At 41.9% G+C, this 27865-nt stretch overlaps 1 protein-coding gene and 2 long non-coding RNA genes across 3 annotated transcripts in view; 2 read left to right on the forward strand and 1 right to left on the reverse strand.

The window, feature by feature from the left end:
* On the forward strand, positions 1-27410 carry LOC145437847 (uncharacterized). Its single transcript, XM_080315188.1, has 13 exons — positions 1-1040; positions 8718-8992; positions 14939-15062; positions 15862-15934; positions 16842-16926; positions 17828-17942; positions 21022-21164; positions 21775-22437; positions 22960-23196; positions 24375-24664; positions 25558-25618; positions 26543-26604; positions 27237-27410. Exons 1-13 carry the CDS (start codon positions 1030-1032, stop codon positions 27252-27254), a joined length of 2157 nt encoding a protein of 718 aa, XP_080171314.1. The 5' UTR covers positions 1-1029; the 3' UTR covers positions 27255-27410.
* The window catches only part of LOC145437866 (uncharacterized), a 430122-nt gene that overhangs the window by 147981 nt on the left and 254276 nt on the right, over positions 1-27865 (reverse strand). The window lies entirely within an intron of this gene.
* Positions 11214-12623, forward strand: LOC145437869 (uncharacterized). Its single transcript, XR_013914759.1, has 3 exons — positions 11214-11518; positions 11569-11607; positions 11672-12623. It is a non-coding gene; the product is annotated as an uncharacterized LOC145437869 (long non-coding RNA).

Genomic DNA, 27865 nt, shown 5'->3' on the forward strand with positions numbered 1-27865 from the left:
CGCTATGATAGTTGTATGTGCTATGCTCGGAATCAAATCAAGGTTGTTATAACAACCATTGGGTACGGGTTCATACAATCTGGTCGATTCACTTTAACATGAATGTATTCCAAACAAAGCAACCCATATTTTTAACGTTCATCCAAGGTTGCGGTCACAACACTAAACAGTATCGTCATTTATGATACGATTAAGAAATATTTTGAAGATTTAATTTTGTAACTCTCAAATACAGATATATCTAGTTAATCATTCTGACCAAAAAGCTTCAAAGCATGTTTAATGTTAAATGTGGTACAGTACCTCTTTCTTCGATTTCGACACGTTGTTCGCTGCGGGATAAAATACCTAGTTCGAGACATTTTGTGGTAAATAACGTGAGGTAGCGCGACGGTGGTATTTTAACGAGGAATTGACGATCTAAAAGTACGCACAATTCATTTTACATGAATTGTAATAAACCACAGCATACATGGAAACATGTTGCAAACAGTGGCGGCTGTTAGTGTGTAAGGTGATATCGAAAAATGTTACGTCGATGTAAATTAATTTTACACCCCCCAAAACATAATTCATCTGTCACAGACCCTATAACTCACGCAGGTTCAAGTTTTTATAAGCATGTGAGGAAAGATTCTGCCAGCATGCAATTGAAGACAAATTCGCGTACTGTAATCATAGGATTATCACAGAAAATTTTTCAAGTATTTCCGGTCCCACTGTCTCATCGGTACCACATCTCCCCAACGCGAATCAGATGGCGAGGAGGAGCCAAAATAAACCTCTGACACTTGGAAAGGGATTCTGGCAGCACTAGTTGTAGTTGGTAAACCAGTTGGAATTCCGGTATAATTTGTACAAGTCTGTCGAAGAGGACACTGTGACCACATCTGATGATTCTCGTCCACTTCCATTTCTAATTGACAGTCTTTCATATAGATCTACTTAATTTACACTCTGTTGACTTTGAAAAGTAGTAAGCGGATTTCGGATATCAAAACTTGCTCGCTTCCAGAACGGAGCGAAAGGATGACTGACGGGTAAGTTTCATATCGAGCTCTTGAAGATTGCTTCATTTAGGGCAGTGGTTCTCAACCTTTTTGACCTCGCGGAAAAATAGTTCGTGGCACACCAGTACACTGAGTACAGTGGTTCCGAGCGAGATAGTGTAATGGTTATGCGTCCCGCTTCTCGAGCGGTAGGTCGTGGGTTCGATCCCCGGCCGGGTCATACCAAAGACTCAAAAATTGGTATTCGCAGCTATCCTGCTAGGCGCTCAGCAATCACGGATATCATGGAGGAGAGAAAAAAACGGGGGCGCAGACTAAATGACCTCATGGGGTCGTATCGCAACTCCTTCGTCAAAGCATCTCGATGGTGCAGTCGAAAAAGAATACCATATCTCTCTCTCTCTCTCTGAACTGTTTCAGCTGACGTTACCTGCAAACTACCAGAATACTGAAGCAGCACCCACTTCAGTAGTAACGCTGACTAATGTTATTATCTCTGCAGCCGATCAGAAATGTTTCTGTATGAAATCGAACAGTTCTCGCGAAAAAAACAATTTGTTAAATTTCATCACAAACAAGGTCAGTGCGAAATTTGCGCTTGGCGTCTAGCGCATATCCTTTCAATGTCTGGACGCACATTGAATAATGCCAACTTCACTACCACCATAGTGTCCTATATGGTGTCGACACAAGCAAATCTCACGGTTCAATGAAATTGTATCACGTCACAATTTCCATTTGGCTACAGGCAATTTAACAGTCATTTTTGACCGGCTTGCCGAGCATTAAATTTGATGAATCGGGTATCAATCGAAAGCTGACTCTGCACTGATTACGAAAATATAAATTTTATTCCACTCGTGGCCCTGGAACCCCCACAATCAGCCCCAAATTATTCATTGTCAAGTAGATTGGCAGTGTGACGCAACAGTGCTGTCTGGCGAAACGAGAGACTAGCTCAAGAGCAAGGATGCGGCCGAGCGGCGAGAGTGGGATCAGCTGACGTCGCGGCAATAGCAATAAGCAATCGCGTCGCAGAGAAACGCTGCGCTGTTGATACTTTTTCTATGCGCTTCGGTACAAGCGAGCACGCCTTATCAGCCTTTCCTTGACTTTTAAGGGTAGAACTGGGTCCACAGAATGTCTTAGGGCCCTACCAATTTTCGCGCATTATCCTTCAACTGATAGAGATATTTAGGCTACGTCTAAATGAAATAGTCTACATTGGATATGTCACATTATTACGATATCGATTGCCTTAGCCCGCTAGTTGCGTAGGGCTCCGGAGACGGGTGGCGCTGATGATACTTTCTATAGGCGCTTCGCTAAAAGGGAGCACACACCAGCCTTTCCTTGACTTGTAAGGGTAGAACTGGGTCCACAGAACGTTTTTGGTCCCTACCAATTTTCGCGCGATATCCTTCAGCTGATAGAGATATGTAGGCTACGTTTAAGTAGTCTACATTGAATATGTCAGATTATTATGATATCGATTACCTTAGCCGCTTGTTGCAGATGCGTGGCGCTGTTGATGGCGGGTGTCGATACTTTCTATAGTCGCTTTTATGGTTAAGTGTGAGTAATGAGCATTGAGCATGGGCATGGGCAATTGGGCATACATTACAAGCTTTTATTTGATCCGTAAGGGTAGGACTTGGTCCGCGAATGCAGCAGGTAAAATGTTGATTGTTGAATAAAGTTTAACAGCAGGAGTGTCAAATTAAAATTTGCGGGGGAGATAGTGTAGTGTAGTACTTCATCAGACCCGCAAAGAAATTCCAAGTAACTGGAAAAATGTTTGTATTACCCAGTACATTTCAAACAGAAGTTTGAATTTCTAGTAAGAAAAATATAGTTTCAAGTAATAAGATTCACTCAAGACAGCAAATTTAGATAATGTAAATATATCATATCGTAGTAATACAACTACAGTGTTGAGTTTTCATTCTAGTCCCCATTAGCACCACGTCTGTGACCTTGACACCAAATTCCAAGAAAAAGTGCAAACTCTGTTGGGCCGAATGGACAATGGACATTCAGTTATTCACAGATGCGAAAAAATTAATGCAAATCCGTTTTACGTAAGTTACATTAGGAATATAAATACAGGCTACAGAATGAATATAATTCAAATATCTGTGATCCCACTGTATTACTTTTGACGCAAAAGGTCCCCGGCATTCAAAAAAACTGTTTGGTGATTGAAAAATGATAAACCAAATTCCAACGTCAATGTTTATAGTGATATCAGATATATTCCAGTGAAAAACAAAGGTATGGATTTGGTGGTAACATTTTGGAGTCATTTGGCAGGTCTGGCCCTCAAGCTTTCCAATAACGGATTTAATCCGGACAGCGATCTCAGTTTAATTCGACACTCCTGCTGTTAAACTTTATTCAACAATCAACATTTTACCTGCTGCATTCGCGGACCAAGTCCTACCCTTACGGATCAAATAAAAGCTTGTAATGTATGCCCATGCTCAATGCTCATTGCTCACACTTAACCATAAAAGCGACTATAGAAAGTATCGACACCCGCCATCAACAGCGCCACGCATCTTTGGAGCCCTACGCAACAAGCGGCTAAGGTAATCGATATCATAATAACCTGACATATTCAATGTAGACTACTTAAACGTAGCCTACATATCTCTATCAGCTGAAGGATATTGCGCGAAAATTGGTAGGGACCAAAAACATTCTGTGGACCCAGTTCTACCCTTACAAGTCAAGGGATGGCTGGTGTGTGCTCGCTTTTAGCGAAGCGCCTATAGAAAGTATCAACAGCGCCACGCGTCTCTGGAGCCCTACGCAACGAGCGGGCTAAGGCAATCGATATCATAATAATGTGACATATCCAATGTAGACTATTTAGACGTAGCCTACATATATCTATCAGCTGAAGGATATTGCGCGAAAATTGGTAGGGACCAAAAACATTCTGTGGACCCAGTTCTACCCTTACAAGTCAAGGAAAGGCTGGTGTGTGCTCGCTTTTAGCGAAGCGCCTATAGAAAGTATCAAAAGCGCCACGCGTCTCCGGAGCCCTACGCAACTAGCGGGCTAAGGCAATCGATATCATAATAATGTTACATATCCAATGTAGACTATTTAGACGTAGCCTAAATATCTCTATCAGTTGAAGGATAATGCGCGAAAATTGGTAGGGCCCTAATACATTCTGTGGACCCAGTTCTACCCTTAAAAGTCAAGGAAAGGCTGATAAGGCGTGCTCGCTTGTACCGAAGCGCATAGAAAAGTATCAACAGCGCAGCGTTTCTCTGCGACGCGATTGCTCATTGCTATTGCCACGACGTCAGCTGATCCCACTCTCGACGCTCGGCCGCATCCTTGCTCTTGAGCTAGTCTCTCGTCTCGCCAGACAGCATTGTTGCGTCACACTGCCAACCTACTTAACAAGGAATAATTTGGGGCTGATTGTGGGGGTTCCTGGGCCATGAGTGGAATAAAATTTATATTTTCGTAATCAGTGCCGAGTCAGCTTTCGATTGATACCCGACTCATCAAATTTAATGCTCGGCAAGCCGGTCAAAAATGACCGGTAAATTGACTGTAGCCAAATGGAAATTGTGACGTGATACAATTTCATTGAACCGTGAGATTTGCTTGTGTCGACACCATATAGGACACTATGCTACCACCACTACCGAATACGGAGGCGTAAACGCGTAAGGCCATGCAATGCAATTCCACGCAGATCGTTTTGCACGCTTGTGAGGAATGAGTATAACCATTAACCAATTAACCATACCTCGACAAGTCTACTGGGAGCCACTCGCAGTTCAATTATACATCCAACTAATCGAGATAATAACCTTAGTGGCGAGGACGCATTGTGCAAAACTGAATTCATCCTTCAAGGCACACGATATGTCGGGTAAAGCGGTTTCGCGGGGGATGTTGATTGGGGGCATGACATCAATTTTGATTTGTCAAATGTACAAACTTCACATTAAGCACGATTTAGAATATTTATTGATCATTTGCTCTAGAGTAGAATTATTTTGCGCATAATTTTGAAATTTCGAAGAAATCGTTCGCGGCACACTTGCGAGACATAAATGGCACACTATAGTGTGACGCGGCACACCGGTTGAGAACCACTGATTTAAGGTTACCGTATTCTGGAATCGCGAAAGAAGGATACTTTTATCGAATCATAACTGTTAGTTTACCAAAATTGATAACATCTGATTTTGAAATATATACTGTAAATCTTGTTGTTTTGACTAAAAAAGGTCATCACTCCGACTCGACTACCAAATGACCCGCTCGAACTTCCACGTGAGCGGTGTCTTATAAAAACCCTAGAAGTGAGCCGTGCTACGAGTCGGTAAATACGAAATCAAATATAAAAGAATATCAGCCTAGAGTAAAATGACCAATTTAGTCGATACACCATAGATATCAAAAACCAAAAAACACGTCCCTATTACGTATATCGCGTCGTTTATAGCGATTTTCAGTGGACCCAGTCCATTAACCTAGCTGTCAAGGCTGTAAAGGAGGACTAATTTGCAAACTGGAGGACATTGGGGCGTCATCGAATCACATTTTTGATTCCCCGAAAAATGGGAACAAATCTTCATATGGTAGCATATGGTTACCCTGCATTCATTAAAATATCCATTGTAGCCACAAGGTTCCTTGTCACAAATCAATCTTACTTTTACAGTTTTGACTCGAGTCGTATCGAGTTATTTTCAATTTACCGAGCCACGTCTGAGTCCAAGTCAGGAAGTAAAGGGTCGTGTCCGAGTCATATAGTGCTGAGACTCGATATAACAGTAACACAATGAGTTATAACAATTTCTCATTGCAATGGATGTTGTAATGAAAGTAATCTTCAAGGCCTGTACCATGAGCCGGCCATTTCTAACTATGTAACCGACCCAAATCGGGAATCGTCATCGAACTAAGGGTGTAATAATTCGAGTCATAGCTCGAGTCGCAATTTACCGGTGACTCGACTTGACTCGAGTCATTTATTTAGTTTTGGAATATGAATCGACTCGAGTCGAGTCAAATTGTATATTAACTCGACTTGTAATCGAGTCATTATGCTTGAATCGAGCAACTCATGTGACACGAGACAAATCCGGTCAGAAACCATCTTTAATGTGTTTGAATGAAATTATGAAAGTTGTCATCGGTGATATTCAAGTAGAAGTAGAAGTTACGACGTAAAATCACACTCAACTACTACTACGAGTACCGATTTCCAAGTAAGTAAAAAGTTAGCGATCTAGTCCTAGTTGTGCATTATAAACTGAAAGCTGTGAGTACAAACATAATTTGTCTGAAATTAAAACCACTTGAGGAAGCAATACTTGAGTACTTCTACAAGGAAGGAGTACTTCTTTTCCAACCATGTCTAGTGAAGAGTTAGACCAGTGGTTCTTAACCTTTTTTCTTCCAGCGCCCCCTTTCAAAAATTATCGTGCTCCAGCGCCCCCCACCTCATATTGTAAGGACTGTAATTAGGAAAATGGGTGAAAGGGAGGGCCGTTATAGCACTTCATCAGCCCCCTAAAAACGATTGTCTTGGGCACCCATAGCGTGATAAACCTAACTCATGAAGGCTTCTCCCACAAGAACCCCGTCGCGTGATTTCGATGGTCAGCAACGTTTTTGTGGCCTGGTCGCTCTAGGAGCCAATATTTTCTATAATGCATGAATGAAATAGGTTGTAATTGCATATATACGTCACTATAAACTTTTTATTCACTCATCCCACGTAATCAGATTTACCAGTAGCGTTGAGTGATCTGTTGTAATGGAAAATGAAGTCCACGTAATCAATAATTGAGCATATTCGGGCGTGCCCGTTGATACAATTAAATCGTTATATGTTATTTTGTTACCTCTTGTCCGCTAAATAGTCAAAAGATATTGAAACGCATAAACGTAATAAACTAAAGTAAGCACACGATTCAAAATTTGTATTTTGTCACTGGCAAATAATATTCTCTGATGGATGTTATTTGTCCTGTGGAGGTGCAGATTGCGACGACATGATAATTCGACACGAGCGATTCAAGTATCTATGGACAATTAGACTTATATACATCGAAGTTTACGCTCAACATAAGGGCAATCCTCTTCGGCTATAAGGTTTTCTCGCTGACGACTTTTTTGACACACTTCTCGGAGTCCCATATTCACCGGAACTTCATATGTCTTCGTGCATCGTGGCGTGGTAATCGCCACCGCCAAAATGCCTATTTCTATTTTCCATAATTATGCGTATTCTTCGTGAAGGAGTCGTCAAAACATGATGTTTAATTTATGTTCATTCACCGAAATAATTTAGGGCATCCTTTGAGCTAACCGATTACGGGTTTGAGTTGCAGCAGTTTCGGCCTTGGTAAGAGGTCAAAGTTCAGTCGGTCATTTTAGAACTTTGGTATTGGAAATATTTCGCGTTTTAATCGCGCTCGAGGACCATTCGACTATAATAAACCATATAACAATTGGGTGTGGTATATTTACGGTCAAATCAAGGTTGTTATAACAACAATCGGGTACGGTCTCATACCCAGTGGTTCGAACCCTCCCGAATTCATATCGGCGATTGGCAATACGGGGAAATTAATGGTATTGGATTTTGTCTTAGTTTTTGTGTTGCTATAAGTAAGTCAACTGAGAATGGGATGCATATACCTGCTCACATTGAATTTAGTACTGTATTAAGTTATTTATTTTAACATGAATGTATTCCAAACAAAGCAACTCATATTATACAACGTTCATGTGAGGTTATATGAACCACAACACGAGATAGTATCATCCTTTAGGATAAGATGTTCAAATAAATATTCTGACGATTTAATTTTGTAGCTCTTAAATACAAGTATATTTAGTGATTCATTTCGTGCACAAAGCTTCAAAACTTATTTTATGTACAAGGGGCTCTCACTCTCAATCAAACGTGATATACCGTGCCTCCTTCTTCGATTTTCACACGCTGTGCGCTGCGGGATATAATACCTAATTCGAAACATTTTGTTGAAAATAACCCTGGCAAGCGTGACGGCAGTGTTTTAAATAACGGGAAATTGACGATCTAAAAGTACGTGCAATTCGTTTTATAAGAATTATAATTTAGAAAAACATATGTAGCAAACATAGTCGCGTATCGCGACCAAAAATTTCGGGATTTGACACGTTTTGTGGAATGTTAATTTATTCTGAATACTCATTAAGGATATGTCCTACTACCACATTATCTACGGCGAAGCTATTTTTCTTCAGCGCCCCCTTATCGCCACCCTGTGCCCAGCGCCCCCATATCGCCCCCTGAGCGTTTCCGCCCCCTTCAAAATCGCCAGCGCCCCTTTGGGGGCGCTGAAGGCAAGGTTAAGAACCACTGAGTTAGACAAATGATAGTATTATAAATCCGAATAATTCGTTTCACTCGAGCAGGGTTAAAAAGTAGAGTTGAACACGACTTGAACTTGATACCGAACAGTAATAAACATTATGACTTGGACTCGAAATAAATTCTCTACACTACAAATAGGACTTGACACTTTGCACTATGACTTGGACTTAACTTGGTTGTGAATTTAAAATGACTCGACTTGACTCGAGTGGGCCTATAAAAGTAAGATGAACTTGTGACTCGGAACATTGTGAATGCGTGACAACCTTGCATCAAACCGTAATCGAGTGTCTTCACAGGAATCAGAAAGACGACGGAATCGATGACTCGTCGTCTAGTGATGACGAAAGGCCGATTCTAACTCCGCTCCCTATGTACGACAAGCCGCTGGACAAGAACGGAAAGACGCAGAGCTTCACGGAGGTCTTGGATGAGATCATGCAGGAGGAAACAGAGATGCCGGAGACGAGCCGGATCGGTCCGAAGCCGTGGCTCCGGAGACAGAACATCGCGAAGCCGAGGGGGAAGTACGCGGTCAGTCAGGAGCCGTTCGTTTTTAGGCCACGGAAAACGAGTGAGTTGCTTTCTCTCGAATAAAATAGAACATGGGTGGCCAGGCTTGCTTTATGCTCGAGCCATATATCACAAAACTTGGTTTTAAAAGAGCCGTAATACAAAAATAAACACCAAATCAAGCCAAACACCAATTTATTCACCCCAATGAGATACGCTAGTCCAGTGGTTCTTAACCTTTTTTCCTCCAGCGCCCCCTTTCAATGATTATCGGGCTCCAGCGCCCCCCAACCTCATATTGTAAGGAATGTACCAAAGACAATGAGTAAGAGGGAGGGTCGTAACAGAACTTCGTCAACTCCCCTAAAAACGATTGCCTTGCGCACCCATAGCGCGATAAACCAAACTTCTGAGGGCTTCGCCCCAAGAACCCCGTATAGCGTGATTTCGATGGTCAGCAAAGTTTGTGTGGCCTAGGCCTGGTCGCTTTAGGTGCCAAAATATTCTATATTCCATAAATGAATAGGTGGTAATCACATATATAAGTCGCTATAAACTTTTTATCCTCTCAGCCCACGTAATCAGATTTACCAGTAGCGCTGAGCTGTTGTATTGGAAAATAAACGGCACGTAATTAATAATAAACATATTCGGGCGTGCCCGTAGGTACAATTAATTCGTTGCCAGGGCCGTAACAGCACTTCGTCAGCCCCCCAAAAAACGTTGGTCTTGAGTCCCCCGTAGAGAGATAAACCAAACTTCCGGGGGGCTCTGCCCTCAGAGCCCCCTTCGGCTATCCGCTATTTATTGATACTGGTCATCTACATTGGGTGTGCATTTACTGAGCCAGCTATTCTCGCCTAGACGCGCGAAGCGCGAAAAATTCAATAATTATTGATTGAATTGGTCAATATGATCGGGAAGTGCATATATATTAATATCAATTTTTATCCTTTCTCTGCTCACGTAAACAGATTTACAGGTAGAGCTGAGTGATGTGTGATCGAAAGGGTAGGACCCCTCAATAATAATTATACATCTTAGGGCGTATACCCGTTGGCAGGAACGAAACGACACTTCGTCAGGCCCGCCGAAAAAACTTGGGTCTTGGGCTTCCATAGGGTGATAAACCGACCGCCCCCCCCCCATCACGTTGTTCGCTTTTGCCACGAAATCAGCTGTACTGTTTAGCGAGACAGTGCAAAGCGCGAAAATTTTCGATAATTCACGATAAAATCGGTCAATAAGATCGGGAATTGCATATATATTGCTATCAATTTCTTGTCCTCTCCGCTCACGTTACCAGATTTACCGGTAGAGCTGAGTGAGGTGCAATGTTCCCTCTAAGCTGCGCACGTGCGCAGTGCTGACACGGTCTCTGCGCACAAAAAAATCTACGTTGCGCACAACAAATCCGAAGTTATGACCTTATTTTAGTCGTTACGCACTGTTGTCCAAGGGTCTGCGCAGTGAGTTTGTGAGTGTGCGCAGACTCGTCGAAACGTAGAGGGAACATTGTGAGGTGTCTTGGAAACTGTAGGGCCCGTAAGTAATAATTAAACATAGCCGGGCGGGCGGACCCGTTGATATGACTTCGTAGCATGATGTTATTTCGTGACCTCCAGTCTGCTATATCAAAAAATATAGAATCGCCCAACAGGGATATCGCCCAACGGGGATATCTAGTTCTATATATCCCTGTCGTCCAATCGTACTAAACTAAAAGACGCACACGATTTCAAATCGGTATTTCTTCACTGGCATATTATTTTTCCCTGCCAGATGGAATTCGTCTTCTGAGGTTCAGATTGCCAAGACAGGAACATTCGGTGTCAGTCATTTAGGCGCCTATGGACAATTAAACCTATATGTCTTTTGTAGGCTATAAATAACGAAGTTTTCGGTGTTAATTCGCTCTGAATATACTCATTAAGGATATGTCCTACTACCACATCATCTACTGCGAAGCCATTTTTCTCCAGCGCCCCCCATACCGCCCCCCTGAGCCCAGCGCCCCCCATATCGCCCCCTGAGCGTTTCCGCCCCCCTTCAAAATCGCCAGCGCCCCCTGGGGGGCGCTGGAGGCAAGGTTAAGAACCACTGCGCTAGTCGAATGAAAGGCAGGGCTGTGACCAAGTCACAATTTAATTTGACGTTTATAGTTTTGACTCGATTCAATAAGTCGAGTCAGTTTCAATTCACCACCTAATCAAGTCCGAGTTCAAGTAAGGAAGCGATGGGCTGAGTCCGAGGCATATAGTGGTAATAGTATAGATAACTAAGGTAAGCCGTGGATGCGACACTCGCGAGCATGACGTAACGTCACGCTCCAATTATACTCTACGGCACTGTTGTTGTTTTGCTTGGCGCCTATGCAGCAGGAGGCAGATTTCAGCATTAGGATCGTAATATCTATCCATGGGGTATGTTTAGCGAGTAGCTGCTCCGTATGGTTACTAACAGAGCTTATTGGATCCATACTACACAATCTGTGCTAGGAAAACGAGCAATCGAATACAATTTTAAAGTCAATAAATACGGCTGCCCGAAGCGGATTTCCAGTATCTCAAGATTGAAGTTCCTTGGTGTAAGGTGTCGGACGTCACTCGGACGTTTAATAATCTATCCGCATTTCAGCTGACGCGGTCTCGATCCCTTCAAATTCTGTAGATACCGGTATGTTACTTAACATGGAATCACGCCGTATCTAATAACAATAGGAATTTTTATTACTTGACAGACGATTATTTGTTTGAATCTAATTGCAACTGTTGCGACTTGGCCTAGACAGGCAGATTTGATTGAGACTACTCACTGCTGATCTTATTCAAGATCTGCTGAATAATGTACAATGATATGGAGGACAGGAGAGTGACGACAAGGAAGCAAGTGGCAACTGGTGATAAGACTCTGGAACCCAGTGCATTGCTCAAAATAGCCACAATACTACTGCCTACCATCTATCTTCATTCAATAAGTCTGTAATGGAATCAGGCTGTCCCAATGCGGCAAGCAGAAGATTGATGGAAGTCGATGTGAATTTCAGTCGAAGCAGGTGATAACGCAGAAGCATTTCACACATGGGACTATTTCTATGAAAGTTTATCAAGGATCAAATTTATCAAACGTTTTGCTCGGAACAGTGAAGCTAATGAGTCCAGTCAAAGAAGAAGAAACTTCAAGGAGGAAAATTTTGTGCGTTGTGAGCAAAAGTCCTCAGTACATTGCATGGGCACTTTCAACAACACACGTGGCCCTCTCGGAGGAGAACACCGCGGTTTGGAAATTGTAAAATCTGCATTGCAATTTCCAACCACGTGGCTCCTTCATTTCATTTATGAAGAGGAAGGCTTGGCCAAATATTCATATTTTGGAGGCAAACAAACCCGATACTGAAGTAGAAATGATGTTAATTTCATCTCAAACGCAAGTAAAAGTAGCGATTTCCAATAAGGCTGAGTTTAGAAGTAGTCAAATATCATAACCATGCTAGTAAGTCTTACAAGTAGGTTACTTGAGTACTTTGAAAAAGTAGAAGTATTTCGTGACTATCCACCTGTTGGAATCTGCCAAAATATATCTGACTGTGACATAACCAACAGTCCATGTGTTTCTGTTTTATGTGCCATATTTCGTGATTTATTTTCTATATCATCATGAAGAAGGAAGCAATAAAATGCGATTTTACCAAATTTGTCTCACCTGGGAGAGCCTAACAAGGATTAGAGAACCGAATCAATGGTCATAAGTCACAGAGTAAGGGAGTGTCTATATTTCCATCAAACCGAAATACATAACAATAAGGCAGCATCAATAATGACATGGAAAATATAGCCTACACATGCGCAATACTAGGATAGGAATGAGTGATCAGACCTTCGCATTCAACTTGTCGGATCACACCCACATCAAACATGTTGCACACTGTCTCATCTGATTGTATAACTAGTCGTAAACATATATGATTAGAATAATGTAAGGATTAAGTAGGTTAACAGTAATGATATGACGACAAGATGAAGATTTCCTAGATCCATCATACGACTGTTCACAGTGTTCACGGATATATGTTGTGACAGTGAATTACAAATGAGAGACCCTGAGTGGAAAATAGATTTCGAGCCAGGTTACTATTAGATGCAGATAACTATAGTTTGCCCGTTGACAGGGATCTTGTAGTATGAGAGTGAAAATATTTGTGTGTAACTATTATCTTGTAGAATTCAATGCTTAATGAGGGTAGGTGACAATCTGGTACGTAGAGGTGCTCCTACATCTGAAAGCAGATGGGCTGCGAATCCCGCTGGTTGAACTGCATGTTTTGAAAATACTGGGTGTCAAAAATGTGGCAAATAGAAGCCGCCTTACGGTAACAAATCATCCAGTTAAATTATGTCAAATGTGAAAAATCATTTCACTGGCAGCTTAAAAGATGAAATTGACATTGCGCTGATTTTATGGAGTTTTGTGCTTCTGAGATAAATTCCAGCGGTGATTTGGATATCTGACTGTGGAGTTACGCTAGTCACTCCATCATGCAGGCATTCATAGAGTCTCTTTGGCAAAGCTGTGCAATAATAGAGGGATCATCAATGATGTTACGTAGGTCTTATGTCACACAAATTTCACAACCTTTACTTTCATCCTCTTCGACTGGACTCAGCATCGTCATTTAGTTTCATTTTGTCGAGAAGAAACTTGGTCCTTGATAAATTTTCATCGAAATAGTCCCATGCATGAAATGCTTGGTGAGATCACCAGCTTTGACTAAAATTCGTACCAAAATCCATCAATCTTTCGGTTGTCGTATTCGGATAGCGTGATTCCATTACTGACTTCTTGACTGAAGATAGCTGGTAGGGGGTATGATAGTGACCCTTGTATAAATTTCATATCCAGCAACCACTTGCTTCTTTGCCATCATTGTCCTCTATGTCATTGGACATTATACAGCAGATAACATGGTCAGTGAGCAGTGACTTTCAATCAAATCCACCTTCATCGGCCAAGTCACAACGGTTACAAGTAGATTCAAAGAATTTATCCTCTGTCAAGTAACAATAATTCCTATTACTACAAGGCGCGATTCCATGCTAAGCGGCATGACGGTATCTACAGAATTTGAAGGGACCGAGCCCGCGTTAACTGAAATGCGGTTTCTTATTCTGATTGATATTATACCAACACGTCATTAGTAGTATAATTACTTTCAATACGACACCTCGGAACTTCTATAGGGAAACAAGAAACACGCTTCGGGCAGCCGTATTTAATGGCTTCAAAGTTGTATTCGATTGCTCGTTTTCCTAGCACAGATTGTGTAGCATGGATCCAACAACCTTGGTTAGTAACCATACGGAGCAGCTACTCGCTAAACATACCCCATGGATAGATATTACCATCATAATGCTGAAATCTGCCTCCTGCTGCATAAGCGCCAAGCAAAACAACAACAGTGCCGTAGAGTATAATTGGAGCGTGACGTTACGTAATGCTCGCGAGTGTCGCATCTACGGTTTACCTTAGTTATCTATAGTAATAGGCCTACTTGACTCTTAGTCAAAGTCAGGTTCAACTTCTGTAAGACTCTTTTGTATATCAAATGTCTCGGATTCATAACATACTCATTATCTCACTCTAAGCATGTTTATTCCAACAAATTAAAGACAGTTTTGGGGCCTATTTTACAATTATCGGCCATGATAAAAGAGACTTCAACAAGTCTATAGAATGTCTCGAGTCATATGACTTGCAGAGTCATGCGCAATGTCTCGAGCACAAGTCGAGTCAATATACAAATTGACTCGAGTCAATGCAACCCTGCTGCAATGTGTTAGGAATTGGGCCGACATGACGTCAAATCAGTGTTGAGCAGTTCTTCAAGCCTTTCTTCATCTAATACTGAACGATTTGCTTTGACTTTACGAATTGCATCGTGAGCTAAAATGAGTCGCGACAGAATGTTATGCTAAAAATGAATATGAGTCGCATACCTGATGTTTTTTAGATCAATCGAACACACCTCAGGAGGAGGAAACGCCCGGGGAAGCTGAAAATCCACCCGGGGAGAGATGCTCGCGACCACCTTCTCGTGAGCGGACGTCAAGTATCGGCAGTTCGGACTCAAAATCGTAAGGATTTTGACTGTTGCCCAGCATTTGAGCATGTGGCACAATGAAAAACGACAATCGAGCATGTGGCTTCATAATCCAATAACAAACCTTAACCCATAAATTGAACTGATAATTATCAATTCGAATATCACTCTCATAAATATATCCTAAATTGGTTAGATCTCACAAGGTATCTCGCCCATCAAGGATCAAACGCAGAGTTTCTTAACGTATTTCGCCTTCACAAAGCCCCTGCAGCTTTCAATAATATTTCTCGTAGCCCCTGGCCCATTTCAACAAAAAATTCTCATTGTACCTAGGCCTATATCGTAAAATAAAATAACCGATGACGCGGATCGCGCGCTGCGCGAAGAAACTTTTCAGGTGGAATAGATATATCCAGAAAATAATCTACTTTGGATCAGACACTGTCATTAATCTGCTCGAATAAACATGTTCAGAGAAAGTAAAATGAGTTGGCTACATTATGAATGCGATGCTTTCAGTTGGCCTATCATCCATGACTTTCAAAACAGTCTGTTGATCCTGACTTGAACTCGATAATGAACAGTAAACTTTATGACCTGGACTCGCACCTTAGTGGTGAGTTGAAAATGAATCGACTTGACTCGAGTCAAAACTACAAAGTCAAGAAGCAAGATTGACTAGTGCCTCGGAACCTTGTGACGTGGTAACACTATGATCCAACGCAGCCCCAAACGGAAATTTCATCCACGAGCTCACATGTCTATTGTCCACAGCCTGATGTTTGCATCGACAGGTCCCAAGACACATAATATATGTAAGCTTGTTTCAGGTTCCACGCTACAACTGCTTCCGATGCCGATTCCGGGATCGCTGTCAACTCTCGAGCTTCATCCATTGACGAAGTTAGTAACCGCTCCCATTTCTACAACATCGCGTTCGTGACTTATCCATCGGCCTGTACCTCACCTACTAAAAGCGTAACATATTCAGAGGTTACAGTGTGACGGTGATGTTTGCAGTGATCTCGGTGTCTGTTATGCACGAACTGGGTCGCAATTATTCGGTGATTCGTCTTGAATCGAGTCGTTTTCTTAATGTAGGGGGGAATTTTGGAAAATAAATTTCCTAATTTTGGAAAACGACTCGACGTCATGTGAGTCCATTTGTGTATTGACTCGACCAATTCGTATGACAAATCGAGTCAGAAACTATCGTTTATCTGTGTGAATGAACCAGTCAAGAGCAGAGATTGTCAAAGTAGCTATCGTTGGTACTCAAGTTTACAACTAATGACCTGAATTCACACTAAAGGCTAAAAGTAACGATTTCCAAGTAAGTAATAAATTTTGTAGTCTAGGTGTTGCTTAAAACCTGAAAACCGTGAAGTATAGTTTTATAAAATCATAACCACCTGAGGAACTAGTATTAGAGTACTTCGAAAAAGTAGAAGTGTCTCTTTGCTGGTCATCTCCGGTTAACAGAGACAAATGAGTTCAGCACGAACGCGAGCGATTCGTCTCACCAAATCAGAGCTGTAAAAGTGAGTTGAACATAACTTGAAACTGGAGATTGAACAGTAGTAAACACTATGACTTGGACTCACTTGAGTCCCCACACTAGGACTCGGACTTGATCCTTTGCACCATAACTTGGACTCGGACTGGACTCGGTAGTGAGTTGAGAATGACTCGACTTAACTCGAGTTAAAGCTGAAAAAGCAACATTGACTGGTGACCCAGAACCTTGAGACTGCGCACGAATTGGTGATGTTTACGATTATCTTTGATGATTTTATTGCCTTTTTCGTAGAGAGAAGAAAGCTCGAACGCCCAGCAGTTAGCGGAAGCGGCTCTCAACGCGTTGTCGCTCACCAAGAGCATCGTAGACAACAAATGTAAGTTTGCTACACTATTCTCTCAGCGAGTGCTGGTCAGTCTTCGTAACTTGGTAAACCCAAAAAGTTGTTGTGACGAACTCATGCACTCATACTTGAACAAACTACTCACTTTTCAAAATCCGCAACTAGAACCAGAACTACTCAACACAACAGTAGTTATGGATGTCAAGTAACTAGATTATAAGTTCGTACTAGTCTGCATGCACCCCATGACCTTGTGTTCACATGATGTGTGCGCATAAATATGTATAATAATATTTATGACGTGTATAATAATATTTGTATATGAAAAGACATTCTGTGTTACAGAGCTTGAATACTTTATACATCGATGTTGATTTGATTTAGATTCGATGCGCATGCCAAACTTGTAGAAACAGATCACCATACAACTTATCATAACAATTGTAAAGGATTAGCTCACAGCTAACGCCCAATCCTGAGTGGCTTCATAATTCGATGTATTGTGAAAAATGTATATCCACGCATCAAAGGAAAGTTTTGGACTGGGACTAAATCTGACGAAATCGCGTCGGTGACAGCAGGAAAATTTATAGTCATTGTGATACATCCTCATATTAGGGATCTCTTTCACGGCTCCAAAAATGCTTAATCCTCCTAGAAAACCTACTCTTTGGTGAGATGATCGTCTACGTTATAATCGCTGGATTTGTGAATCCACGTATTGGCTATAAATTCAGGATTATCGGATTTCTTGTCTCCGACCTTTCACGAACACCCAAATTCGTCCATGAACCCCAGTAATTAACACCCAAGTGTAGGAGGACAAGTTTGCATTGAACCCCTCTATACCAGCATTTCGTAATGGTGCGCCCCGTAAACATTTTGGTGCACACCGGTTAAAAAGAGCACTGCTCCATTCTCATCTCTGCCACAGACGACGCCCCTCGGGACGTCACGGACGAAAGCGACAAAAAGCGGAAGGTGATTTCGGTTCCGGTGTTCCAACCTCCCCCGGATCCGGTTCGCAACTTACAAACTCCGGACAAGCGGTGCGTGTCTCGTTACGATTCGTGGTCCCTGGTCACTCAATTTATGTTATATCGTTATTTTGTTATCTTCTCTTATATCGGTTCTAATATGGGGACTACCACCCTCGCAAAAACTGCGCTGAAAATACTTAAAAATGATATTGATTTCAAGTCTAATTGCAATCGCAATTACAGGATAACGGTAGTTTCACAGAGTCGGTTTAGGCCGTTTGGATGCTTTATTCAAAGATAGTGGTTCTAAACCTGGGGTAATTTGCCTTTATTCTGGGATTCGCGAAGATGTTGAACGTAATCAGCTTCCAAAATAGGCCGTGAGTTAATCTGGGCAAATCTGCCGACCTTTAATTAGTAATCAGCTCATCAAATTTTGAGCTGAGCCACGGAACATTTACAAATTGGAAATAGAGTCGCGACCATAATAGGTTGAAAACCACCGCATGTGCGGTGTTTATATAGCTCAGTGGTGCGGTGCGTACCTGCATTATACTGATAAATAATCTTATTGGTGTGACATGAACATGACTTAACGATGTACGATTACGCTACTTGTATTTTTGAAGTCATTCCCCTGCACCAGCTCTACCGCTAACCAGTGGCGTAGCAGCATAGGCTGCCGCCCATGGCTTTCGTTGAAAATGCCGCCCACATTTTGAAATAGTTTCGATCTATTCAATTTTAGTTATTGGAAATCTTGTGTTTATCAAAAAAGGCCATAACCTCACATTTTTCCGCCCCCTAGTAGCCTGCCGCCAATGGCACAGAGCCATATTCGCCAAGTGGCTGCTACACACCATTGTCGCTATAACTCTGATCATGTGGGTGGAGAGAGGATCAAAATTATATAGTAATATATGGAAGAACCAATATTATTGATATAATACAAACAAATCATTTAACGACCAGAGGGATATAGCAAACCCCCGGAAGTTGCATCGATTACCCTACGGTGGGCTCAAGATTAGTGTTTATTTGGGCGGGAGGGGGCCGAAAATGTGGCTTCGGTCCTGGTTACAACTTACAACACACAATCACATACTCCTGAACCAGATCGTGACCACCTCTAGTCGATGGGGAAACCTTTGCTGGTCTGACGACATATCGATCAGCAATGTGCTCACTGCTCATACTTCATTGCGAAATCCGCTAGTAGGCGCTAAAGAGCATCCAGATTCGTGATTATCTAACTCAGTGGTTCAACAGCATCCCCACGGGGCGATTTGAATTTTAACGGGGGCTGAAACGTTCAGGGAGCGAAATGGGGGGTGGGGTGCTGGGATCAGGGGGCGGTATGGGGGGCGCTAAAGAAATATAGCCCCACAGTACATGGTGTAGGCTAGTAAGGACATATTGTTATATAGTAGGCTAGAACAACAGTGGTAGGCCTATATATCCCTGAGAACTCAACTCATTGCAAACTAACATTCAACAAAATTAAGTCGTCAGAATATTTCTTCATCATGTCGTAAAGGATGATACTATTTAGTGTTGTTACCCCAATTCATGTTAAAGTTACGAGCTTGGTGCAGTACTAAATTTAATGTGAACAAATCGCTACCACATTCTCAGTTGATTTAACAGTTACACAAAGCAATAAAACCCAATACAATTAACTTTTCCGTATTGTCAATAGCGGTGGAAAATTCGGGATGTATACAAGTGTACATCGATTTTGAACCAAATGCTGTGGGCCCGTAAGCCTTACCCGATGGTTGTTATAAGATAGGGTTACCATATTTCTATGAAGCAAATTCTGGACAATCTTTAGCGCCCACTAGCGGATTTTAAAATGAGGTGTAACACATTGATCGTCAATATGACGTCACACTAGCAAAACATTGCCCATCGACTGTATACACTATGCAGGAATGGAGTGGAACATAGGTCATGAATTGGGCCATCTGTAATGTGAGCTCTGCTGATTGCTACTTGCTAGGATCTGCAAATAATTGTGTTTGACAGCCCTGTCGGCGTGGCTATCTATTTATGTGTTTTAATCAGGTCCGAAACATCATGTTTTCTGCCCCCTTCCACCCAAAAAAGCACTGATCTTGGGCCCACCATAGGGTAGTCGATGTAAGTTGTTGGGCACTTACTATATGCATTTGGCTGTTAAAATTTTATGTATGAATTCTGTCAATAATATTGATTCTTCCATATATTAGGCTACTATAAAATACACCAGCAGTTTGCACATTCGGTGATTTCCAACCTTTTATGGTCGCGACCTCATTTCCGACTTGAAAATGTTCCGTGACAAAGCTCAAAACTTGATAAGCAGATTACTAAAAAAATTCAGCTTGCCCAAACTTACTCACGGTCTAGCAAGCTGGTTACGTCCAACATCATCGCGATCCCCAGATAAAGGCGAACGACCCCAAGATTTGGAACCACCGTCTTTGACTAAAGCATCCAATCGGCCTTAACTAACTCTAGGAATATACCGTTGGCTTATAATTGCGATTGCAATCAGACTTCTCTCAGTAAATGATGGGTATTTATATTTATTTTGATAGCATCTTTTGGCGAGGGTGGTGCCTGGTGCCCATACTAATATCATTATACGTTGCATTAACTCGGGCGCGGCGCGAAGAACAATTTTGAATAGCATAAATCAGCTTTAAAATAATATTGTTTATGTTGATTTACGAAAAACTTTTGAGCCTCCTTCAAGCCTTCAAAATTCCGGACATTTAGGCATATTTTAGAAATTCCTCACGGACGCAGATTTTTCAGTGAAATTTCGGACATGTCCGGGAAATTCCGGACGTATGGCAACCCTATTATAAGAAGAACCTGGATTTGATGCCCGAAAATAGCACATACAATTAGACCGTTAATTAGTCAAGTGTTCTAATAGTGAAGTCCCAACCCGACACCAGACTTCGGCCGCTTACCCATTGTTTTTACTACAGTCCATAAAAGAGGGAGGCGCCAGACCCAGGCAATTTTTGAAAGGGGCGCTGGAGAAAAAAAGGTTAAGAACCACTGATCTAACTCATCTTATCTTTTATTCGTGATCACCTTGTTTTATGCTATCCCTTACTCGCGATCCCGAATCTCTTATTTCCTCACTCAACAGTATGGAAACTCCCACGAACGTGTCTAGGGGTGCCCTGGACCTGATGTATCACCTCTTCGGCAAAGAACTTTCCGGAGAAAACCCGTTCGATGACAACAGAAGCGTCAAGTCGGTCTCGTTTGACGACGGAAGCAAACCGCCAGGTATTCGAACACGCTTCATACTTACTTGCCTCCTACTTCACACCATCAAACGTCCAGAGATGGGTAAAGTAACGTGAATTTCTACTGGAGTACAAGTAGAAGTAGATATTTCCAAGTATGAAAAATCGTAGGTAATCCAGGTTAGGATTTTCCTATAGAAATGAAAACCGTTATGTAAAAGTAGTCTAAATCATAACCATTTGAGTAAGTAGTGCAAAACGACCAATCCTACTTGAAGTAGAAGTACTTCGTCACTGACCATTTCTTTGTGAACCACATGTCGGCCATTAGGCCATTCCAGTTTTCGGCTACAAACAGCAGGGTTGTAATAAAGCGAGTCATTTGAGTCAAATGACTCTGTAAACTGGAACCTTTCACGTACACGTAGAAGTTATCTAAAACATGGCTGCTTGAGGAAGTAGTAACCGTTGGTACTCAGGTAGAAGTAGAAGTAGCAATTTCCAAATAAGTAAAAAAGTAAGTCCTGTAGGGCTGTTGGTCTTGTCTAGAAAACTGAAAACAGCCAAGTAGCAAGGGAAGTGGTTTAACAACGTAAACGATTGAAGAAGTGGAAGTACTTCGTTACTGACCCTTTCTTCTAATGTCACAGCGCCACCGGACCCGTACGGCCGGGCCCCAAGTCGCCCAGGATCAGTTTGCAGCGAGTGGAGCGATTGCACGATCAACATCCCCGACTATCCGGAATCCGAGGCCTCCACGTTGCCTGCTACCACTGTCCAATTTCCGGAGATACCGCAAGTTCCTTTTCAACACCAACCCGGGCACTATCCCTCAAGACCTGCCTTTCCACATTACGACGCCCCCCAGTTTAGACACCCGCTTCCCTTTCACGACCCTCGTTTCGGCATTGGGAGTCGATTTCCCGGCCTGCGGCCCCATGAAAATGTACCCTGGGCTCAAAACCGACCCCATTTCGACCCTATACCCCCTGAGAACGGTCCCTGGGCCCAAAATCGACCGCGTTTCGACCCAAGACACACTGAAAACGCACCTTGGGCGCAAAACCGACCCCGTTTCGACCATAGACCTCCCTGGATGCCCGGGAATTACGGTCCGCGTCCACAGCGACACCCGTTCCGATCTCATCATAGACATAACGCGAATCCTACGTCTTGGAGTGATGAAGATACGATTTTATCGCGATCCCCCTCGCCCGTACGTGACCGTAACCTGATCGGTCAATCGTACATCGAAGGGTATCGAGCGGCTATGAAAGACGCGATGCAGACTTTCACGGAAGTCTCTCAGGAAGGTAGGTGCTTTGGCGGGATAACTACAGGCTTTGTGATGACTCGAAAGACTTCCCCAGGCTACCGTCTCTGGGCAACCCCCATTTAATTGGACTCAGAGGTGGTCAAAGTAGTCATCGTTGATACTCAAGTAGAAGTCGGAGTAGAAATAAGACCATAGATTTTTACTCCATTACAAGTAAAATTCGTGATTTGAAAGTAAGTAAAAAACGAAGTAATCGAGACCTATAGCTTTTCCGAAAAAAAACCCACAGAAACTGTTAAGTGGAGGTAGTAGTAGCTTAAATCATTACCACTCGAGTATTTAGTGAAAATAAGCAAACACTACTTGACTACTTTGAAAATTGCTGTGGGGTTTACGAAATGCGCTTAAAACTGGATGCCATATCTTTTAAATACCGGTTAAATGTATTTGGATTATCGGTGAAGTGGCTAGTTATCGGTTTTATCGATTCACAAATCCAATACAGGCCAGCTTCTAGTTAGAACAGAGCATATCTCAAGCCCCCTGTCCCTTTGTTCAGAGGACGAGGAGAGTCAGATGCTGCTCAAGCTTAGACGCGCCATTCAAACGGGACGGATGGAGGAACTTCCCGACAACGTGGAGCTGGGTGACATCAGGAAAGCTCTTGCTGCGGATTCAAAACGCACACAACGTGACGTGACCCTGGATAGGATCGTATCGCCGACCAGGGGTCGTTCTAAGGCCAGGTTAAATCGATCCAGCCTGGATGCAGACTCTTTTGAAGATACTCTGGGAGGTACAGAACTATACTATATTCATGTTCAGATGTAGGCCTACTTGAATATTATCGGATGTCACTTGTCAGTAACTGGTGGAGATTTCAAAGTAACATTGCATATCAACAGTTGTATGACTTGAAGCTTGAATGAATTCTACAATTTACAAACATGTATTGGACAATCCTATTTGTGCGGAATATTTCATAGACGTCAGGTTTTTACGTGCCATGTTGTCGACTTTTATCTACTCGTCTGTATCATTTGAAAATAAAAGTTATTTTTTAAACAGTCCTTATATATACTTGACATTGTGTATTATACATGTATAGATAATTTTTCATTGATCTCTGTGAAATGATACCGATACAGTAGATTTGAACGAGGGGTCACATACTTCGGCAGTGACTCGGAGTTGGTCAGATTAGAAATTGAAGGGTGCGTAAATGGACAGTTGGGGTCGATTTTTATCAAGATACGCCAACCTAGTTTGTGCCGACAGAATGATTTCAGGTATTTCTAAGTGAGTGAGCAATTCTCGCTTCCGGTATTCGAAATTTCATCCCTGTGGCGTCACACGGCTAATTCTAGTTGCCTAATTAAACAAATTGGAGCGGAATTCCTGTAATCTAATTCTAAGCTAATTCGCGACGTTTTTTTGCTCTCATTTTAATTCTAATCTAATTTGTAGTTTTCCTTAAAATGCTACAGGAGACCCATACTGTGCGAAACGAGACAAGCTTGCTGTACAGCCATTGGCTATGAACTGAACATCATTCAATGTCAAGTTGAATTCAGAGTTTCTAATTCTAGTCTAATTTGGAAAGATCTGCGTAGCAATCATTATAATTCTAATCTAATTTGGAAAAAACTGCAGTTCTGGTTTTAATCCTAGTCTCATTTGGAAACACTGTGCAACTACAATTCTAATACTAGTCTAATTGTTTAGCTCTAATTCTAATCCTAATTAGGAAGGAAACTGTAGTTATAATTCTAGTACTAGCCTTATTTTACAAATAGACAGTGTAATTGTAATTCTAATTCTAATATAATTTAGAAAAACTTACTATTTTCTAGTTGTCCCAGTCGGATACAAATTTCTTCGGAATTCTCAGCTAGTTGCTGACCATTACCCCTGTCGAGTATCAACTAACATCAGCAGGGTATATTTCAATATCTATATATTATTTCATCGCAGACTCTGTAGACTTCAACTTACCAGACAGCGGGAGGCCTGTCGCGAGAAACAAGCGCAATCTACGTCATGTCCGGGATGACATCATCGATGGTATAGATCCGTACGAGATGGAGCATCCAGATTCGTGCGATTGCTCCTCGTGCGAGGAAGAGATGGAGACGAGAGAGAGTTTCCACGAGGGAGAGCTAAGGAAAAGGCGGGAACGCGCCAGGGAAGTGTCTCCCCCCGAAGAACGAGAGACGGAAGACCCGAAACTGGAGAGGATTAGGAGGAGATACGTGGAGTCGATGGTCAGGCTTGTTTTCAAAATGTGCAACTAGAACTAGAACTATCCACATTTCAAAATGTGCAACTAGAATTAGAAGTGCTTCCTTCTCGAAATGAGCAACTAGAACTAAGATTCGGCCGGATCAGACTAAAGACCTCATAAGTAACACTGGTATCCATAACTTCCCCGTTCGGCGATAGCATGGAGGGGTGTTGCAAGACTTAGAGAGCCGCACACCTGCACCTTCCTTGTACAACGGTATATGCATTCATGGTATGCTTATGCTCAGATCGCATGTAAGTATTTCATGAATCGGTGTATATGCCGCAAACTCGTCAAGGACAAGAATATAACGTCCTACTCCTACTCCTATTCCGCAGTTACCTAACTAAAATACAATAAACTAGATACAAACCAGACGCAACTCTCTAATTTACAGCACTGGTAATACGAATTACTGATTTGCAAATAAACTCAGAATTATTAGAGATGGAACCGGCATTTCAAAACGACGTGGTTTCAGGTTTGAAATGAGAGGAGTTCCTCACCCTCCTACTCACCTGGCGACGCCACTGTTAGTAGTGATAACTTTTGAATTAGCAATGGCAACAAGAACATCACACAAAGAAACGTGTGAAAGACGACACGTGTTTAATAGTTGTTAACTGGTCGTAAGCCAAAAGAAGTCACGATAAGGTCGAAGTAGTTGCCAATATTTGAACATTAGCAGAAGCAACGTCGTACATCTTACTTGAGTACAAGTCGAGATTTCTAGGCCCTGTTTTGCTTAAAAAACAAACACCGTTAAGCAGAATGGTCAGTCACGGTCACAAAACCGATGTTTTTACCACTTTAAATTGTGTACGTTCACTCGTAATGTCCTCCTTGACCTGAAAATGCACTTTCTTCGAAAAGGAGCGCCCGAGATTCGCCCGCCCGCGCAACGACGACCAGCGACGAAGAATGTCGAACGAAGGTAGAAAATCACTTTTTATATTTCTGGCACATTTATCGCTCATTCCAACGTGTTATGTTCTAGCATTTACGTTGGTATCGTTCGAGTCTCATTTATATAGGCCAGTGGTTCTTAACCTTTACTATCGGTAACCCGCAAGCCTTTGAGAACCCAAAATTTTTGTAGAGTCATAAAAAGAAAAGTCTACGACAGTACACATCTAACTACACATCTGATTCATTGCTATAGATTACTGGTGCGCAAAATGAACTGTTCATTAACCGAATGATTAACGAAAAAGCCAATAAAATATTATTTTCACGCAAAAAGGAAACGTTATAATGAATATTTAAGTTCAAATCAGTGCGACTTATGCCGTCCCCTTTCAGATACAAGTCCTGAAATGCGACGCTTCACCTTTAAAAGTGTCATCGTAGTGTTCAGTCGTAACGGAAAAGCGCGATACTATTGCTTAACTACAACTGAGCTTATAAATATTGGCATTTCAGAAGGACGGGGCTTCGACCTCAAATCCCAAACCCCCCTGCGTGCGTAGCCTACGCCACCGCACATGACGTACCACCACAGCAGTCACGATTAAACTACACCTATCGGGCCTAATTACCTGCAACAAACAATGGCAAATACAGACTTATCGCCACAAATCATATCTATGAGTTGAGTGTATGTCTTGACCTCGAGGGAACCCCTGAGACTGACTCACAGAACCCTTAGTGTTAAATGGAACACGGGTTAAGAAACACTGGTGTAGTACTGGTAATTATAGTGCCAATCATAATTGCGCGCCTTGCCTTGCCCTATACCCCGTGTTCTGTGATCTAGTCGTTCTCTTGTAAATACATTGGATACTTATTGGAAGTTCGTCGTATACGTTTACCGCCATACCAATGCCTAGAACTTAACACTCTCCATGTTCCGGTACAGCGACATTCAATCGCCAACCTCCCCATGAATTGATTCGTAACGGACACCGGACGTCGAAACGAGTGAGTTTTCTAACTCCACTCTGTTATCATATGTTACTGACTATACTTGATAAAATTGTAAGGTTGCGTAAAAACCACATTTGGCTCATTTCCAACCTGTAGAATCATTTCTATTAGAGGAGAAAGATTTGGATATAATAATAAAAATATAAATACAAAATTTTCAAATTTCACTGACTTCGTCATGAAGTCGTTAGGTAGTTTAAAAAAATATGAACACCAAATCTTGCTCAATTCCAACCAGTAGAAGCGGAGTTATTTCCGTAGTAAATTTTTTGATATGAAATTATAGTATTTTAAATGGCTAATTATATAAAAATTACTGAAAGAATACGGTAAATACTGTATTTTTTCCAAATCCAAAATTTCTACCCTATTAACTTCGCTTCTAAGGGTTGGAATTGAATCAAATTAGGTGTGTGTCGTTTTTCATGGGGCAACCAGTGAAATTTGACATATTTAATTTTTATTTGATACATCCGAAACTTTCTCCCCCGATATCAAATATTCTACACAGGCTGGAATTGATGCGTAACGTTTTTAGGTAACCTAATAATTTTATCAAATAATAATCAGTGAAATTTGAAATAAATCTTTTGGAACAGTCTCTATGACGATTCGTCGAATTTCAGGTTCAATTCGGTTACTGATGCGCATCTGAGGACATAGCAGTCGCGTGAAACTCGGGCTGTTGTAAAAATGGAAGATTTTATTTCTATTTAAAAGTTTTATATTCTGCAGAATCGCGGTTTGTCCGTCGAACTTTTGCGCAAATGGCGGAAAAATAAAATGCTGATGTTTTGGTACACGTGGTCACTACAAAGGTAATATTACAACAGCTCGATATTCTTTATTATCATTGATATCTGCGGACTTCCAGCACGGCCAACTTCTAGATTGATTTTTTAAGATAACGCAGTGGTTCTCAACCTTTGCGGCTTCGCGGACCCCTCTTGGGCCGTCACGAACCCCCTCATGTTTTAGTGCAAATTCATCTCCATTATCGTGCAACAGTCATCTGTCTTGTGCAAATATTAACTGCAGGCTAGTGATAAACACCAACAAAATGCAGTGGCGGCTCGTGACAATTTCGGGTGGTGGGGCAAGGGCTGCAAGCGACTTTTTATTATGATGACGTCACAATGGCGTTTTTCAACGTAAACAAGTAACTTAATGATGGTACGGTAACATGAATTTGCCGGCAACAAGGATTTTAAGGTATGTGCCATTGTGCCACGAGAGGTCCGCCGGTGAGCTGTAA

This window comes from Botryllus schlosseri, chromosome 4, assembly GCF_051294905.1.
Source record: "Botryllus schlosseri isolate E-star chromosome 4, Bs_hap1, whole genome shotgun sequence".
Classification (NCBI taxonomy): Eukaryota; Metazoa; Chordata; class Ascidiacea; order Stolidobranchia; family Styelidae; genus Botryllus; species Botryllus schlosseri.

Coding starts and splice junctions, on each gene's coding strand:
- LOC145437847 (XM_080315188.1), top strand. Junction 15,935..16,841: donor GAGCTTCATCCATTGACGAA/GTTAGTAACCGC, acceptor CCTTTTTCGTAG/AGAGAAGAAAGCTCGAACGC. Junction 25,619..26,542: donor ACGAAGAATGTCGAACGAAG/GTAGAAAATCAC, acceptor GTTCCGGTACAG/CGACATTCAATCGCCAACCT.